The 17075-nt window shown below is 42.2% G+C and overlaps 1 protein-coding gene across 1 annotated transcript; it reads right to left on the bottom strand.

Moving 5' to 3' along the window:
• Positions 1 to 1377: 1377 nt before the first annotated feature.
• LOC136679262 (inactive serine protease PAMR1-like) lies at positions 1378 to 15732 on the bottom strand. Its single transcript, XM_066657697.1, has 11 exons — positions 15543 to 15732; positions 12492 to 12668; positions 11692 to 11817; positions 10632 to 10746; positions 10292 to 10530; positions 9693 to 9881; positions 6540 to 6737; positions 6190 to 6256; positions 5428 to 5639; positions 3683 to 4041; positions 1378 to 2631 (listed from the first exon to the last, which is right to left on the bottom strand). The coding sequence occupies exons 1-11, from the start codon at positions 15694 to 15696 to the stop codon at positions 2050 to 2052; spliced, it is 2418 nt and encodes an 805-aa protein (XP_066513794.1). The 5' UTR covers positions 15697 to 15732; the 3' UTR covers positions 1378 to 2049.
• Positions 15733 to 17075: the final 1343 nt, after the last annotated feature.

Raw genomic sequence — 17075 nt, 5'->3', positions numbered from 1 at the left:
CATGCAACCACATTTTTTAAATGGAAGTGTGTCCAAAATGAGTGCACCTCAAGCAGCTGAATTCACTAAGGGGTATCTACAAATTTTTAAACATAGTGTATAATTCATTCACTCTTAGCAAAACAGCTGTCGGTCAGAAATCATCATTTCTTTCTGACAGTAAAGACAAACAAGCTCCCTTTTCTTGCTTGAAGCACACAAAGACACACAAGGACACAAGGTCATGATCTTACCTGACCCAGCTTAAGCTTGTGTACTTGCTATTAGCAGAAACATGACATCATCCAGCAACACAACACCACGTTTAAATCCCAGACACTGACTTTCATCTATTTTATCTCCACTCAGAAATGGAGATGCACATATAGTTATAACATAAAATAATAATAATATAAAAGACCCACCAGTGCACAGTTTGGTTTGTAAGAATAAAAGTAATAACTGCAAAGACGTTTAATGCTATCATTGAATGATTATTGGCAATGACATATTTCTTTTAAAACTGTATTCTACTCATCTGTAGATTTCAAAGCATGAATCAGTGGGGGCTCTGTTAGTAGTGGGAGTGGTGGCATGTGAATAGAAGGCTGATAGTGAGTATCCAAGGACCAGCTTAATCCTATAAATCCTTTAAGAGTTTCTCAATGAGTGACTGCACGTTTGACCGAAAGTTCCTGTTATGACTCTAATACAAACACACACCAGTTCAATCATGCAACCTACTTTTCCCTAAGGTGTGTCCTCTATGTCACTTCATTATTTCTAAATGCCAGATCCTGTCATGCTTTTCATTATTAGTGATGCACAAATAATGGACTTGTAAAGACAGGCACCAATGCAATCAGATTTCTAATACATTTGGAAGTTGGTCAATTATTCATTGTTAGTTGTTTTCTGTAACAACTTTATCCTGTTCAGGGTCTTGATTGGTTCAGAGCCTATCCGGAATCTCTGGACACAAGGCAGGAATATGCAGTGGATGGGGTGCCAGTCCATCACAGGGCATCAATCCACCTACCACCACTTGTTTTTGGATTGTTGGAGGATACCTGGTTTACCTGGAGGAAACCTACACCAAACTCCTCATATACCGTTACCTGAAGCCAGGTTTGAATCCACAGCCCCAGGACCCTGGAGCTCTATGACAGTGACACTACCTGCTTTGCCACCATGACGCCTCTTTTGTCTATTAATGAGTTCAAATATCAGAAAAACACATTTTCCTCAGTTTTTTTTTTTAATAGGAGGAGAGAAACCCTGCTGAAGCTGTACTAATCACTCCCCATTGCATGAAAGTGTGGAAACCAAGCTTGTTTTGAATTCATTGTTTTTATTTAGTCACAAAAACCAATGTTTCCATAAATGCACTTACCCAGCTTTAAACTGTTGAGCTCCAGGAATGAAACTTTAAGACGTGTTTCCTTAATGACTGCCTTTTGAAGGAGGCACAAACCAGAAAATCCAATCTAAACATCCAGTTGTCTGCTTATAAAGACTGCTGGAAGCAGTAAGAGAGGCTGTTTTCCAGGCCTCAAGAGCAGACACCATATTTGGGCCAGAATGTGTTTTTATTACTACTTTTTAACCACATTGTTTGGTAATTTATTCATAATTACACTTAAATTGCACAGTTCTAGACACCCAATGATGCTTTACAATCAACAATGCACACAACTCCAGTCCATTCAACACACTGGTGTAAGCTAGGGGGTTCACCCAGGATAGAGTCCAAATCTATAACTGGGCCTGCACACATACAGAAAATAATTCATATTCACACTCATTCACTCACACAAGGACAGTTCACCTAACCTCCATGTTTTTAGACTGTGGCAAAAAGTCTTTGACCCCAGAGGATACCCACACAGACAAAGGGAAATCATGGAAACTCCACCCAGTTTTACCAAAGTACCAAAATTTCAACTTGGTGATCTTTAAAACTTCTTAAACCATAACACGGCATATTAACGTTAACATTTATATTCAAAGAGTTTCCCAACCTTTGTCCTTCATTCAAATAGTGGAAATCCGTACAATGGATAAGGAATTTTACTTGATGTTCTTCTCAATCCAGTCCTTAAAATTGGCCACTCGTGTGTAGACCGTATATAAACCTGGATTACAGTTCTGAAGATGGAAGCCAAAGCTCACCAGGCCCAGCAGTTCCCAGTTTGTGTCTGACGCACTCTCCTCTATGGTCCTTTGGTCAAGGGGCAAAGACCCATAAGTTGTCCCAATACCTGTGGGTAAAAGTACAATGCCCCCTGTTCTGGCTGGACAGACGGTGGTGGAGCTGAGGGGATGCTGCCTCCCACACAACATGTTATCGCTAATGGTAATGGGAATGCCTTCTTGGGCATACTGTTTTTCACAATGAGCCACGTCGGCTAGTTCAACCAGACCGGTCCGTGCCACTTCAGAATCTGTGTCGGGAGGTGGTTCTTGTTGAGCAGCTACTGACCAGCCAGTGATATAAGCCTGTTGGGCAGTCACCTCCCCTCCCTGAATATGAGGCAAACACACAGGGGAAATGACCTCACTGATCTTTGCTTTGTCCACCAGCTTCAGTATCGCCAGGTCTGAGTTGAACACATCAGGGTCATAGTTGGGATGAACAAGAATCTCTGACACCTGCAAGGAATAGAAAAGAAAGCAGGACTGAATGGATAGTGACCAGGCTCAGAAGGTAATACTCCAGTAGATTGCTTGGGAATCAGCTAATCACAGCTTAAAGCAGGGCTGCAGCTTAAGCCAGGATAGGGAACTGGAAATTTCAGCAATTGAACCAAAATGACCAGTCAAGAGGTGACAGAATAAGAGTCAATTTATGAATTGCAATTACATTTATGGCAGATTTAGCTTTTTCATAGTGACTAAAAGTGTTTTTTTTCTTTTACATTTTTTTCCAAGTTACAAATAATATGTAAATGCAGGATTAGGAGTCTTGCCCAATGCCTCATGGAGAACATCTGTGCTACCCACTATGCTATATCTGCCACTTTCTTGGGCAGATATAAGATATTTTTCATGTAAATATCTGCTGATGCCAGTAGGGATACTGATACATTCATTATCTGTAAGCGCTTATCCAATTCAGGGTCGCAGTGGGTCCAGAGCCTACCTGGAATCATTGGGCGCAAGGCAGGAATACACCCTGGAGGGGGCGCCAGTCCTTCACAAGACTACACAGACACACACACATTCACTCACACCTACGGACACTTTTGAGTCGTCAATCCACCTACCAACGTGTGTTTTTTGGACAGTGGGAGGAAACCGGAGCACCCGGAGGAAACCCACGCGGACACAGGGAGAACACACCAACTCCTCACAGACAGTTACCCGGAGCGGGAATCGAACCCACAACCTCCAGGCCCCTGGAGCTGTGTGACTGCGACACTACCTGCTGCACCAACGTGCCGCCCTGATACTGATACATATAGATTTAAAATCTGGGACAACATCTCACTGGAGTAGCATTACAAAAATATAATAAATAAAATGCAATTGCCCTGTATCACATGTACAATGTTTTTTTCTTGGACAACGATAATTACATAATCAAATCTTAACATAAACACAGATATTGTTGTTATGAACAGTACTGACAGTCCTTGTTTATATATAAACCACTGCTGTGTGTAGCCAAGAGGGGATTAGAGAGTAGTGTGAGAGCCCTTACCTCCGAGTGCTGAAGCCTCTTGCTGTCTCTCAGGTCACTGAGGTAATGTTTTCCCAGAGCCACTCTTAGCTCAGCTGTGCTTAACGGTAGAGACTGTCCAGGCTCTGTTACACAGTGTGCAGGCAGCAGAATTGCATTCTGGCTAACCAAAGCTCCACTGCACCCCAGCTGCCAACTCTGCTCCTCCACAACTTTCTCTTGCGTGTCTTCATAATCAAATAAGAAAAAGGTGTCCCCTCGTCTCTTGGTCCTCCCTGTGAAGGGGCTCTCGTGGTCTGTGAGGTAGTGGTATATAGCTGCGTGCCATGGCCAGTGAGTTTCAGACAGCGTCTCTGGTTTGGATGAAAGCTTACCACAGACTGAAAAAGAGAAGAGTTTAAATTTCCATCATTAATTAATGGGCATTGGTGTTTTTGGTCGAATTATAATGTTAATCATGTTACAAATGTTAGGAGCTGCTGGGACCCTATACTAGATACGTGTGAATCAAAAGGGATTCAAATTTTTTTTATAGCCATTCTTATGGAAATCTACATTTGTAACTGCTGTGAGTTTCCATGAACCACAGATAGGCTTCTTAGATAACTCAAATTTTTGTCAATTCTCTAGTAAACACAGAGAGATTAATCTTGTAAAATTAAATTGAAGCTTGTATCAGATATTGACATGTGTATTTCAAGTGACGGGCGGTGCAGTGGCGCAGCAGGTAGTGTCGCAGTCACACAGCTCCAGGGGCCTGGAGGTTGTGGGTTCAATTCCTGCTCCGGGTGACTGTCTGTGAGGAGTTTGGTGTGTTCTCCCTGTGTCTGCGTGGGTTTCCTCCAAAAACACACGTTTGTAGGTGGACTCAAAAGTGTTCTTACGTTTGAATGTGTGTGTGTGTCTGTGTTGCCCAGGGTGTGATCCCGCCTTGCACCCAATGATTCCAGGTAGGCTCTGGACCCACCGTGACCCTGAACTGGATAAGGGTTACAGATAATGAATGAATGAATGAATTTCAAGTGACCAGTCATCTCCTCTGGAAGTATATGATTTGCAGCTGTGATTTAGCAACAAGGGTGTTGAAATTTATGCAAATGAATTACTGCATGGAGAATCGACATTCTAAAAAAATCTGAGGTCCACAGCTTGGAAAAAAGTAGCAGATATTGTTTGTGTCTCTGGTGAAAAATAGCAACGCATATATAGTATTTGTTCAGACTGTTATGTGTTCTTATCAGAAGCTGGACTTTGTACAACACAAGCAGCCTCAAACACACACACATGGGACAAACCTGAGGTGACGTAAGCGATTCGTCACCAGTGATGTTTTATTCATTCAATCATTGTTTATTATTGTGGTTCCAGAGCCGACTTGAAGTCATTGACTGCTAGGGAGGAACACACACTACACAGGGCACCAGTCCCTCAAAGGCATCACACACTCACCCTATTAGTGTGAAGAACTGTTCTTCTCAACTAGTTTTGACTTTTCTATCAATTCTAATTATGGCTATAGTTAGTTTACCATGTAAAGCCTTCAGTTCAGCTCCTGAAGGCCTTACCAGTTTGAGTTCACCTGGCTGTATTCACTAAGGTACTAGGGAAATAAGTTAAATTACATTTCTCAGCTCACCCTTTTCTCTTATCATTTCACAGAAATTGTTACAGCTCCACAAAGGCTCTGAGGCCTAGAGGGTACGTCACAACGCAGAACCAAAGCCAGGCTTTCCTTTGGGCCCTAAATAAGTGTGTGCTGCCCCCACCTGGAGAACAGGAAACATGGCGTCCACTCCACTTGCCCGTCTTCAGGCAAGTACGACGTGTGCTTCCAGATGACTGATACAGGGGGGCACATTCATACTCGATGCTGGTATAAAGAGGGTGAAAATCAGCGGGTAATGATGCCATCTCAGTGTTATCTTCTTCAGCAGTCACCCACAGGGAGGAGGAGTACAGTCTGTGTAGAGGACTCTTTCTGAAATTCCAGTGATTGCAGATAATGAGGTACATGCTTCAAATTAAAGAGGAATTCCACCCTTTTTTAAAGCCAAGAGTTGTAAACAAAGTAATTCAGAGAGGTTTGCTGTGAATTTCAGCTTACATCAGTGATGGGAGCAAGATGTTTGAGGTGGTTAATGCCACTAAACTCTACCTGAAAAACATGTTACTACATGGAGACCTGCTGTGCCACCACGCTACCACTATCATTAGCATATACAGTAGATATATAACACTGAGAAGACATATTTATACTCACTGACTGTGGAAAGTAAATAAAGTTTTAGAAAGTTTAAAATAACTTCTCAAGGTATATACAGTAAACACATAATGAAATGTATAGTAAATTATTACAGTATGTTATCATTTAATAACTTCTTGTGTTCCCAAAGTATCTGAAGCCTTGGATACCAAATACCTCTCAGTAGGGAGGCTGTAATATTGCTCCCAACACTGCAGTTATTATTGCACATAAAGTAAACACATAAATCTGAGTGTACATGTCTGTGTGTGTATAAACATTATACCTGGAAGGGGGCTGGGGTTTCATCACCTTCTGACGCACTAGTTTTGAAACCTTTGGTTCGCGACAAGCTGCAACAGAGAAGCAGAGCGTTCATAGTGAACCATGAGCATTCATACTGAACCATGAAAAGTCTAGTAACACATGACACAGAACATTTTAAAAGAGATATTATCGCTGTTCAAAGCATCTCCACTTTTTCTTCACTTTAACCCACCGCCTGCTCTTTACACTGTGAGATTTCGCAATAGATGTTTCAATAGAAATGACCTTCATTTTAAGATATTTTTCCTTCCCTTATGTAGTGCCTTCAGTGCCATCAGTGACCATATGCTATTATCCCCAGTATTGTACCTCTGACACATTGAGGCTGTGTTCCATTCCAGGTCCCACTCTTCTCACACGTTCTCTTTGAGGTTCCACTCAAGACATAAGGATTATAACAAAAGAATTCCACACTTATTACTGAACCATCTGAGGCCAGGGCTTGTGTGGAGTAGCCGTGATGGAGCTGTGGGGGTGAAGGGCAGACTTTTTTGGCTGGTCTTGTCTCTGGATTTCCAAAGAAAATCAAAAGGTAGAATAAATACACAGAGGTAATCAGTGTGAGACACAGAGGGTCTGTAGAAATCAGATTACATATTAATCACAGTTACATTTCTTGCTAGATTTTACGTCCAAGACAAAAGACCTTTCCATGCTCTACACTAATACATTACGAATTAGGAAGTGCACGCTTGATGGTTGAAGCTTTACAAAACACGTTGCAAAATGATATGATGATATTTAGTCATGGTTTTTTTTTTTGTTTTTTGTTTTTTTTCTTTTTTGGCACGGTGGCGCAGCAGGGAGTGTCACAGTCACACAGCTCCAGGGACCTGGAGGTTCTGAGTTCGATTCCCACTCCAGGTGACTGTCTGTGAGGAGTTTGGTGTGTTGTCCCCGTGTCTGCATGGGTTTCCTCCGGGTGACTGTCTGTGAGGAGTGTGGTGCGTTCTCCCTGTGTCCGAGTGGGTTTCCTCCAGGTGACTGTATGTGAGGAGTGTGGTGTGTTCTCCCTGTATCTGCGTGGGTTTCCTCCAGGTGACTTTGAGGAGTGTGGTGTGTTCTCCCTGTGTCTGTGTGGGTTTCCTCTGGGTGACTGCCTGTGAGGAGTGTGGTGTGTTCTCCCTGTGTCTGCGTGGGTTTCCTCCGGGTGACTGTCTGTGAGGAGTGTGGTGTGTTCTCCCTGTGGCTGCGTGGGTTTCCTCTGGGTGACTGTCTGTGAGGAGTGTGGTGTGTTCTCCCTGTGTCTGCGTGGGTTTCCTCCGGGTGACTGTCTGTGAGGAGTGTGGTGTGTTCTCCCTGTATCTGCGTGGGTTTCCTCCAGGTGACTGCCTGTGAGGAGTGTGGTGTGTTCTCCCTGTGTCTGTGTGGGTTTCCTCCGGGTGACTGTCTGTGATGAGTTTGGTGTGTTCTCTCGGTGTCCGCGTGGGTTTCCTCCAGGTGACTGTCTGTGAGGAGTGTGGTGTGTTCTCCCTGTTTCTGCGTGGGTTTCCTCTGGGTGACTGTCTGTGAGGAGTGTGGTGTGTTCTCCCTGTGTCTGCGTGGGTTTCCTCCGGGTGACTGTCTGTGAGGAGTGTGGTGTGTTCTCCCTGTGTCTGCGTGGGTTTCCTCCAGGTGCTCCGAATGCGTGAGTGTGTGTGTTGCCCTGTGAAGGACTGGCACCCCCTCCAGGGTGTATTCCTGCTTTGTGCCCAATGATTCCAGGTAGGCTCTTGACCCACCGTGACCCTGAAGTGGATAAGCGGTTACAGATAATGGATGGATGGATGGATGGGTGAACATGGATTGCACCTGTATAGTTCTCAATTTTCTGACAGTGTAGGTTACATAACTTTTTAAATTGTAAATTTAAACTTATGTAGTCATCCACTTGGTGGTGGTACAATTGAAATAATTTGTATACTCCACAAATATGCTATGAAATAAAGGATCACATGAAGTCAAACAGAATAAAAGTGTTGCCTCTTTCTGCAGGCCCCCCACTGGCATCCAACTGGCAGGATGCAAATCCACTGATATAATTTCCATTTTTCCCCTTGTTTAAATGTGCTGATACAGGGGATTGAGGATCTGAGCTTTCTGTTTGCTTCATGACTTCAAAAACATACAAATAACTTTGTTGTTGGATGCACTATGTTTTTTTAAGAGTGTGAGAGCTTATTCAGAAAGTACTGTGAAAGTCACTTAAATGTAAAGTAATGTAATGAAAGTAATTCCAAAGCCATTACCAAACTGAACTTTGACCTTAAAACAAATCATGTATTTATCATAGTTTTTTTTTTTTTTTTTTTTTTGGGGGGGGGGGGGGGGGGGGGGGTCTGTAATCTTGGCTTTAATTGATTCTGATTTATGTGCAGTTCAACTATTCTTATTTATACATTTGTCACCTTATGAATTTTATCAATACTCTTAGCATGTTTCTTATTCATTGAAGTATATTTAAGAATGAAATGCTTATATGTTATCATTTTTACTGAACCTTTTCTGGGTGCACTGATATTTCATTTATACGGTAATCCCTCGCTACTTCGCGGTTCATCTTTCGCGGATTCGCTACTTCACAGGTTTTTTCATTGGGGCTTTTTTATTATTTACATGTATTAAACTGGGCCTGTAGGTGACAAAATATATCATTTACAAGTATTTCTTACGTACAGTACATGTATTGTTCACGTCCACATCCGAGTGAAATTTACTGACGCTAAATCACAGCTTAGGAATTACTCTATTAAAGAAACTGGTAGGATATCACATGTAGTAGTGGGCGGCACGTTGGCTTAGTGGTGAGCACGTTCCCCTCCCAGCGCTGGGATCTTGGGTTCAAGTCCCATCTGGGTGAAGTTTCCACGTTCTCCCTGTGTCTGCGTGGGTTTCCTCCGGGGGCTCCGGTTTCCTCCAAAAACATGGAGGGTAGATGAATTGGCTTCTGTCTAATAACTGTCCTGGTGAATGTCTGTATGTGTGAGTGAATGTGGATTGGCACTCTGTCCTGGGTGAAATCCTAGTGCCCGATGCAGTCCTCCAGGTGGACGGTCGTTCCTGGTCGAGAGTACGCTGTGCGCACCAGTGTGTGGATTAAGTGTTCTGATTGTTCTGAGCAGTGTGGATTGTAAAGCTGCTTGGGTATCTAGAAAGGCGCTATATAAGTGTAACGATAGATGTAGTTCCAGCTGAAAAACATTATAGAATGACTGTTTAATGCAAAGGGTGGGTTGTTAACAGCACAGGGAGGGTTTTAAAAGTCCAAATACTTGTTAAACACATTAAAAAATATCCTTCCTCTACTTCGCGGAAATTCGTTTTTCGCGGGGGATGCGTTCCAGGGATCACTGTATTCTATAAAGGCTAATTCAACTTGACTTAAAATGGCCGCCACTTGGCCTTGTGCGGAAGGTGTTTAAAAAATGATGACCTAACATGCAATACCAACACAACCACAACAAAAAATTTGATTCTGCCTACCCTTGATACAGGTGGGAGCCGTCCCACTCCAGCTTCCATTGGACAGGCAAGTTCTCCGAGACATTCCCTTGAGTTTGTAAGGCCTGTAGCACAGATACTGAACTGAAGTAGCAATGTCTTCATCTTCAACATACAGCAGGAAAACATCCCCGTGAGCGGGTCTATGTGGTGGTACACAGCCAGAAGGGTCTACAAAGCCAGAGAAATCGTGTAAATTACAAATCAAAAAGTTGACAATACAATGTACATCATGTCCTTTTAATCATACAGTTTTGTATGAAATAGAAACAATAGTTTCAAGCTGATTCCAAACTTTTTAATAGCAGAGTTAAAAGACTGCCTTGTTTCTTTTGGCATTACCATTCATGAAGGTTTTCAGTATTTTTCCAGCAGTTTTCAGACTCACTGTTTTCGCAGCGTGGCCCAGTGAAGCCTGCTCGGCATGCACAGCGGAAAGTCTTAATTTGATCCAGTGAACAGATGCCACCGTTCAGACAGGGAATAGAGCTGCATGCTGTAGGAACAAGCACAGATCTGAGCCACTGAAGACCACATTGTAGTGCAGAAGACTCTCAGTGATGTAAACCTGTCACAAGGACACCTGCTGTTATAAACCGCACCTGAGATTTCCTGAAACGCGGCAGAAAATCCATCAAAATTGTTATAGCCATCGGACACAAAGCGGATATGCAAAGCGTCTCCTAAGCTCTTGATCGGTGCAGGGACACGGTCCCCACAGTATCGACCAATCACACGTGAGTTGAGGCCATCTCCATCCCTCACCTCCACATAATCATAACGACAGTTGTGGTCAAACTCCAGACTTAGCATTGTGAACCTGGAAGGACAATAATTATTTCTGAATATTTTCAAATGTATCACAGCTATCATAATAAGACTGTATGTCTGACAATTTTTTTACTGTATTGAATGTATTGCCTTAGTTCCATCTTCAGCCCTCTGGTGACACGCAGTGTCCAGTCACATTTGCTGTTGATTGGGTAGCTCTCTAGGATCACATGACCTTGAGGCCTATTTATAACTTCTCCACATGCTAGACAAGACATGAATGGACAACCCAACACACACACACACACACACACAGATATATATACAAGTGAGTTTGTGTTTATAGTTTTTAAAAGATCTCTTAGAAATTTTAAAAGAAAACAAAACAACTTTTATTTATTATTCTGAGTTTTGTGAACTTGAAAAAGTCTATACAGTGTCAATATTTTTTAAAGCCCTTTGATCCCCAGAAAGACCTACATACAAAGAATCATGGAGATTAAGGACACTGTGTAAAAGGCAGCTTGTATGATCAAATTATGTTGAAATTCATTCATTCATTCATTATCTGTAACCACTTATCCAGTTCAGGGTCGCGGTGGGTCCAGAGCCCACCCGGAATCACTGGGCACAAGGCAGAAACACACCCCAGAGGGGGCGCCAGTCCCTCACAGGGCAACACAGACACACACACACATTCACTCACACACTCACACCTACGGACACTTTTGAGTCGCCAATCCACCTACCAACGTGTGTTTTTGGACTGTGAGAGGAAACCAGAGCACCCGGACGAAACCCACGCAGACACAGGGAGAACACACCACACTCCTCACAGACAGTCACCCGGAGGAAACCCACGCAGACACAGGGAGAACACACCACACTCCTCACAGACAGTCACCCGGAGGAAACCCACGCAGACACAGGGAGAACACACCACACTCCTCACAGACAGTCACCCGGAGGAAACCCACACAGACACAGGGAGAACACACCACACTCCTCACAGAGAGTCACCCGGAACGGGAGTCGAACCCATAACCTCCAGGCCCCTGGAGCTGTGTGACTGCGACACCTACCTGCTGCGCCACCGTGCCGCCCATTACGCTGAAATATTAAACACAATATTTCCAACATTGCCAACATTTCTTGAAGCTTTTTAAACTGTGTAGTAATGTAAGCTGCATGAAAAAATGTGTGTACTCACTGAGGCAGTCTCCTCCAGTCCAGCCTTGACGACATTCAGTACAGTAAGAGCCACTGACATAGAAATCGTCCTGTGCTTCCCATGTGCCATTATTACACCTTTTACAGTTGTCAAACACATTACAGCCTACACGCAAAACAAAGGCACAGGGTGTGGTTTGGTAAAAAATAATACTACAGGAAAAATCTAATGTTATTTTCCCCCTTTACAATAAATGTATTACAAGTTGTAAAGTTTGTTTGGGGAAAAGGCCAATGTTACTAACAGGTATTAGAAGTTTAAACTTCATCCAGCATCCATACTTTTAAAAATAGTCTCAGACCTCAGGTTTCAGGCAAAATATGTCTTTTTTTTCTCCTATAAATACTGGCATAGTAAATTAGCATAGCTAAAAACAGTAGCAGCAGCCATCTTGAAATAGGAGTGGTTTTCATATGAGGAAATGTCTTAAAGCAGTATACTGCTAGAAACTACATCATCAAGTCTCAACAACTTAACTTTAGCTTTTTTTGAAACATTTGAGTCTAGAATGAAAATGCTAACTGGCTAGCTTCCATTACTTGTTAGCGATTAGCAGCTCCAGTGGAAAACAAGGACAACAACCAAACAGACACCTCTGTGTTGGCTGACTACATATGAGGTGAGAAGGAAAATGTGTAAATAACAATAAACTATGAATATTCATAGTTTTTCATCCAGTTAATAACTGGAATTATGTTGTTCACTTTAAAGGAGTTTTAATAAAAAATATCACAGTGGAAGTAGCTGTAATTCGTTTTTTTCCTGGAGGACAGTCTTACCCTGGTGGATGATGCAGGGGTCACACTGGTGGATATCATTGCGACAGCAGGGCACAGCATAGCCCACTTTTGTCCTCTGAGATGGACACTTGCAGACAATCCGCTCGTACTCACAACACGAGCGACACATGGCATTCCAGTGAGGGCCTGGACATTTATCCTGTTGTACCTTAGACACTGAAACACACAAGTGTGGGCAATTATATACTGCATCTGTGCTGTGAAAATCAGTATATACGTTTGTGATTAATTATGAGTGAGGGCTTAGAAATAAGAAATAATAAAGATAATCAATCAAAAATTATTAACAATCACTATTTATTTCAATGGCAGTAAATCATAATGTAGAATAATGTGTATAGATTTTGATCCAGGAGGAATTCATTGTTTATTCCTCAGAGTTTTATAACACAGACATAAAAGACTTACTTTGGATTATGCCCCAGTTACTGTTATGACTCATTCTGTCCCTGGCACACTGATAATCTGGAAACCCAGCCTAGTATTCAGAATCTTAACTGAAAACAAAAGCACTAAATATTTATAAAACTGAGCTGACAGATGCAGCTGTTTGCTCACACAATTGAGCTGTTGTGGTGTGAGACTCCTGCAGCTTGAAAAGAAAACAAAAGTGAAATTCAGCTCTTCTCTTTTCTCTTTAATGTCCTCAATTATTTATCACCTATCAGCTGTGGAGCATAACTGGAAAAGGACAATCACAGAATAATTCTACTGTATTGAGATGGAACTGAGCTTATGGGTGGATTAACATTTACCAGAGAATTTATTACCGAGCTGTTAATTTATTTAATGCTGTGAAATGCAATTTAAATATAAAAAGTGTTTATAATTTTTTGTCATAACTCACTTTTATTCATTCACATTCAGTTTTTGTTTTTTTTATACATCATTTGAACAGGGTAATTGCACTTTGAATTGTGAGTATACTCTAGGATTCTTTACAGAAATTATAAAAAATGACTTAAAAGTATATAATGTAGGGCGGCACGGTGGCGCAGCAGGTAGTTTTGCAGTCACACAGCTCCAGGGACCTGGAGGTTGTGGGTTCAATTCCCGCTCCAGGTGACTGTCTGTGAGGAGTGTGGTGTGTTCTCCCTGTGTCTGCGTGGGTTTCTTCCGGGTGAGTGTCTGTGAGGAGTGTGGTGTGTTCTCCCTGTGTCTGCGTGGGTTTCCTCCGGGTGACTGTCTGTGAGGAGTGTGGTGTGTTCTCCCTGTGTCTGTGTGGGTTTCCTCCGCGTGACTGTCTGTGAGAAGTGTGGTGTGTTCTCCCTGTGTCTGTGTGGGTTTCCTCAGGGTGACTGTCTGTGAGGAGTTTGGTGTGTTCTCCATGTGTCTGCGTGGGTTTCCTCCAGGTGCTCCAAATGCGTGACTGTTTGTGTTGCCCTGTGAAGAACTGGCGCCCCCTCCAGGGTGTATTCCTGCCTTGCGCCCAATGATTCCAGGTAGGCTCTGGACCCACCGTGACCCTTAGTGGATAAGCGGTTACAGATAATGAATGAATGAGTATATAATGTGCATGTAACTTTGCAATGTGCAATAAACCTTTGGTGTTTTTCTTTATTTCATAAAGAATTTAAAATGATGTAATAGGAAATGTCTCTAAATGGAACTCAGATGTTTTGTTCCTAGTTAACATGTCTGTGCAGTGTTTATCTGTGCCGTGTCTGTGCTGTGTTTATATTCCAGTAGACTTATCACGGCAGATTCAGACAGACAAGTTTTTTTTTCAGAAACCAAAGGAATAAATCCTGTCAAATTGTGAGCCATGGTTTTCATATTGCAGAGTGGTGGAGATAGAGGCACATTCTCAGATCTGTGCTTTCAGAATGATGGTGAAAGTGAGTTTCATCTAAACTACATTTAAGGAATAAGGTATGTTTTTCTCAAAGGAGAACCTTAACAGACAATATTCAACATGCTTTCTATGCAGGAACCATTTAAGCCGACAGAACCTTTTATTATTTCCTGCAGTGTAATAGCAATAGGCCTATTTCTTATTGACCGATGCACTTTCTAAAGAATCATTAAATTCATTGGGTGTGAGGCCTTTGGCTTTTGCTTTATGTCCTTGAGTTTTTGCCAAAGCACATTTCCAGTTGTTCTTTTTTGGCTTTTCTTATGTTCTGTCTGTTTTTCTCATCTGGAGAAAGAGGGTCATGGAGTTGGAAATATCTGGATAATTCAGGTCTGTCCACCCGCATTTGGCTGCATCCAGGAACATGGCTTTTAACCCTGATTCTGCTCTCCAGGCTGCTGCATATTCCAGGCCTTATGAATCATCACGTGCTGGCTTTCTCCATGAGTGAGTAACAGCGATTTCTATGAAGGGCTGGACTCTATTAACTTTTACAGATGACAAATGCTGACACAGAAATGACCTGGAGAAGAACGTCCATAGAAAACCCCCAAGATGATGTGCTGATAATGCTTTTCTACCAAATATACGTAATACTTAGTTTCAAAGCTCTAGCATTGTTGTGAATAACCAACCATTGTCAACTGTGGGGGGTGGGTGACAAACGAAATATAACCATTTTGAAATAATCCCTAAGAATCAAAGTCTAACCTCAAGACCACCAACATGATCCCTTTCATCTTTTGAGAAATAGGAGAAACCCATACTCTACTCTCTTCAGATCTGAAAATCCTAAGGTGTTTGTGCCTGTCCTTACCCTGTGAAAAGATTTCTCAATGCTATGGGTCTGAAAGGATGAGGAGCTCTGAAGAAGCCGCTACTGCATTTGTCCTAGAACATCCAAACTGGACTTTGAAATGGAGATTGTTGAACAGTGAGTAGAAAGAAATTAAATTTTAGAGAAAATTTGGAGGTGTGTGACATCATCTCTGCAGATTTTTGTAAAACCAAGGCTTCTGAAAATGAAAAATCATTCTCAATGTGTGTGAAGGCTGTGTAAAAGTTTCACTTACTCGTTCATCCATTAAACTTGCTCTTTAAAGATTCCCTCAGTGCTGCAAAGAACACCTTTGCCACATTTTGTTTTAGAAAACAGACAGAAAATCTGCTCTTACCATGTGGCCAGGCAGTCGGTGTGCAGCAGAGCTGAAGGACGAGGAGGAGAAGAGTGAGTAGATTGATTTGCTTTTCAAAAAACAGAGAAAACCTCCAGGTCCCACTGTGTCCAACAAAAAAGACCATTCTTCCTGGAGGGGCAGTTACTAACATTCACAGATCAATCCGTCTGTTCAGACAAACACCCTCCAACACACTCTCTCAGACATTCATCTCTACCCAGCTCTCTCTCTCTCTCTCTCTGTGCTTCTCTCCTTTCTTTCCGTGGTCTCCCTCGCTTACTCTTCTCTTTCTCTCTCTCTTCTTTCTGTCTCTTTCCATACTCTATCACCCCAGCTCCCCCTCCTTTCTCTGATTTACAGCTTGAGAGAGCCTCTCTGCAGAACTGCTAAAGTGACGTAAGGGTTCTGCTGAGAAGCTTTGATCCACGGCAAGAGACCGTCATTAACTCCTTCTCCAACACAGACACACAATTCTCCACAGCTCCAAAGTTCAGTCTTAAATGTTGGTTTCACAATCTATGGGCTCTGGGGCAGCCATTGTTATGGAACCCCAGCAGCTTCTTTGTTTGGATTGTGGTCTAGTTTTGACTAGTCCTTGTTTTCAATAAGGGCTTCTTGAGAGCTGTGCATCCTTTAAGATCTGAAGCATGAGCGAAGCTTGATTTTCTGAATGTATTTAACAAATAAAACCTTTAAGTGCCGTTTATTTAATGGAGACACTTGTGTGGGTTTACTAGGTTTGTGTAGTATATTCAGAACCTATAAAGGTATGGATAAACCCATTCTCTGTCACCCTACGTTCATAAACTCAAGGGCAGGAATAATGGAGAACACAGAGTAAGAGCATGATAACATGTCTTTGTGGTTACCTTTCTTATAAACACTAGATTTTCTCCTCTTGCCTCAAAGCTTCTAATTGCAATAGAGATAACACAGAAATAGCTTCTGTTCTTATTAGTCTAATGCCATCACAGGTCGGAGTGAGGGGGTTGTTTATTTTCCATCGAGTGACTACAATAGCAGACTAAGCACTAAAACATCTCCTGGGTTTGTTTTGAATTACCATGGACACACGAGTTTCCATGTTCTAAACTGTTCCATACTCCAGACCTCCTTAAAGAACAGCAAAAACCAAACAGGCCTCCCACTGTGGCACTAGGGGTTAGAGACATAATACAAAACGTTTCCTTCATTTGAATAAAACTGTTAAAAGATTTATAAAGTGCACATAAAGTAAAAAATAAATTCCTAAAAAAGAAATCTTCAGTGGTAAAACTGAATTGCAGAGCTGTGGACAGTGCTTTGAAAAAGTTATGATGGCTGAAGCTCCCATAAAAAAATGTAGTTTCGTTGGTCTGAATATTTTTGAATTTCAGCCTGGAGCAATGAAAATGTAATGAAATTGGACTCTAATGAAACCTGAAGTCAAAATGCTGAGTATCAGGTTTCAGCTGGAATTGCGCTCTCAGGAGTTGTGAAGCTGATGAGTTGGAGAGGTGTTTGTCATCTAAAACTAATCATTCAACAAAT

This window comes from Hoplias malabaricus, chromosome Y (assembly GCF_029633855.1).
Source record: "Hoplias malabaricus isolate fHopMal1 chromosome Y, fHopMal1.hap1, whole genome shotgun sequence".
Lineage (NCBI taxonomy): Eukaryota > Metazoa > Chordata > Actinopteri > Characiformes > Erythrinidae > Hoplias > Hoplias malabaricus.
The sequence above is the reverse complement of the archived record's forward strand: the minus strand, read 5'-3'. Positions and strand labels throughout refer to the sequence as shown.

Bases quoted from the DNA above. Each gene is read 5' to 3' on its own strand.
- LOC136679262 (XM_066657697.1), bottom strand. From the start codon at position 15,696: ATGTTAGTAACTGCCCCTCCAGGAAGAATGGTCTTTTTTGTTGGACAC. The intron at 11,818-12,491 runs GTAAGACTGTCC...TTTTGCGTGTAG, and splicing joins CCCCTGCATCATCCACCAGG to GCTGTAATGTGTTTGACAAC. The intron at 6,738-9,692 runs GTAGGCAGAATC...TTGGAAATCCAG, and splicing joins GGCTCCCACCTGTATCAAGG to AGACAAGACCAGCCAAAAAA.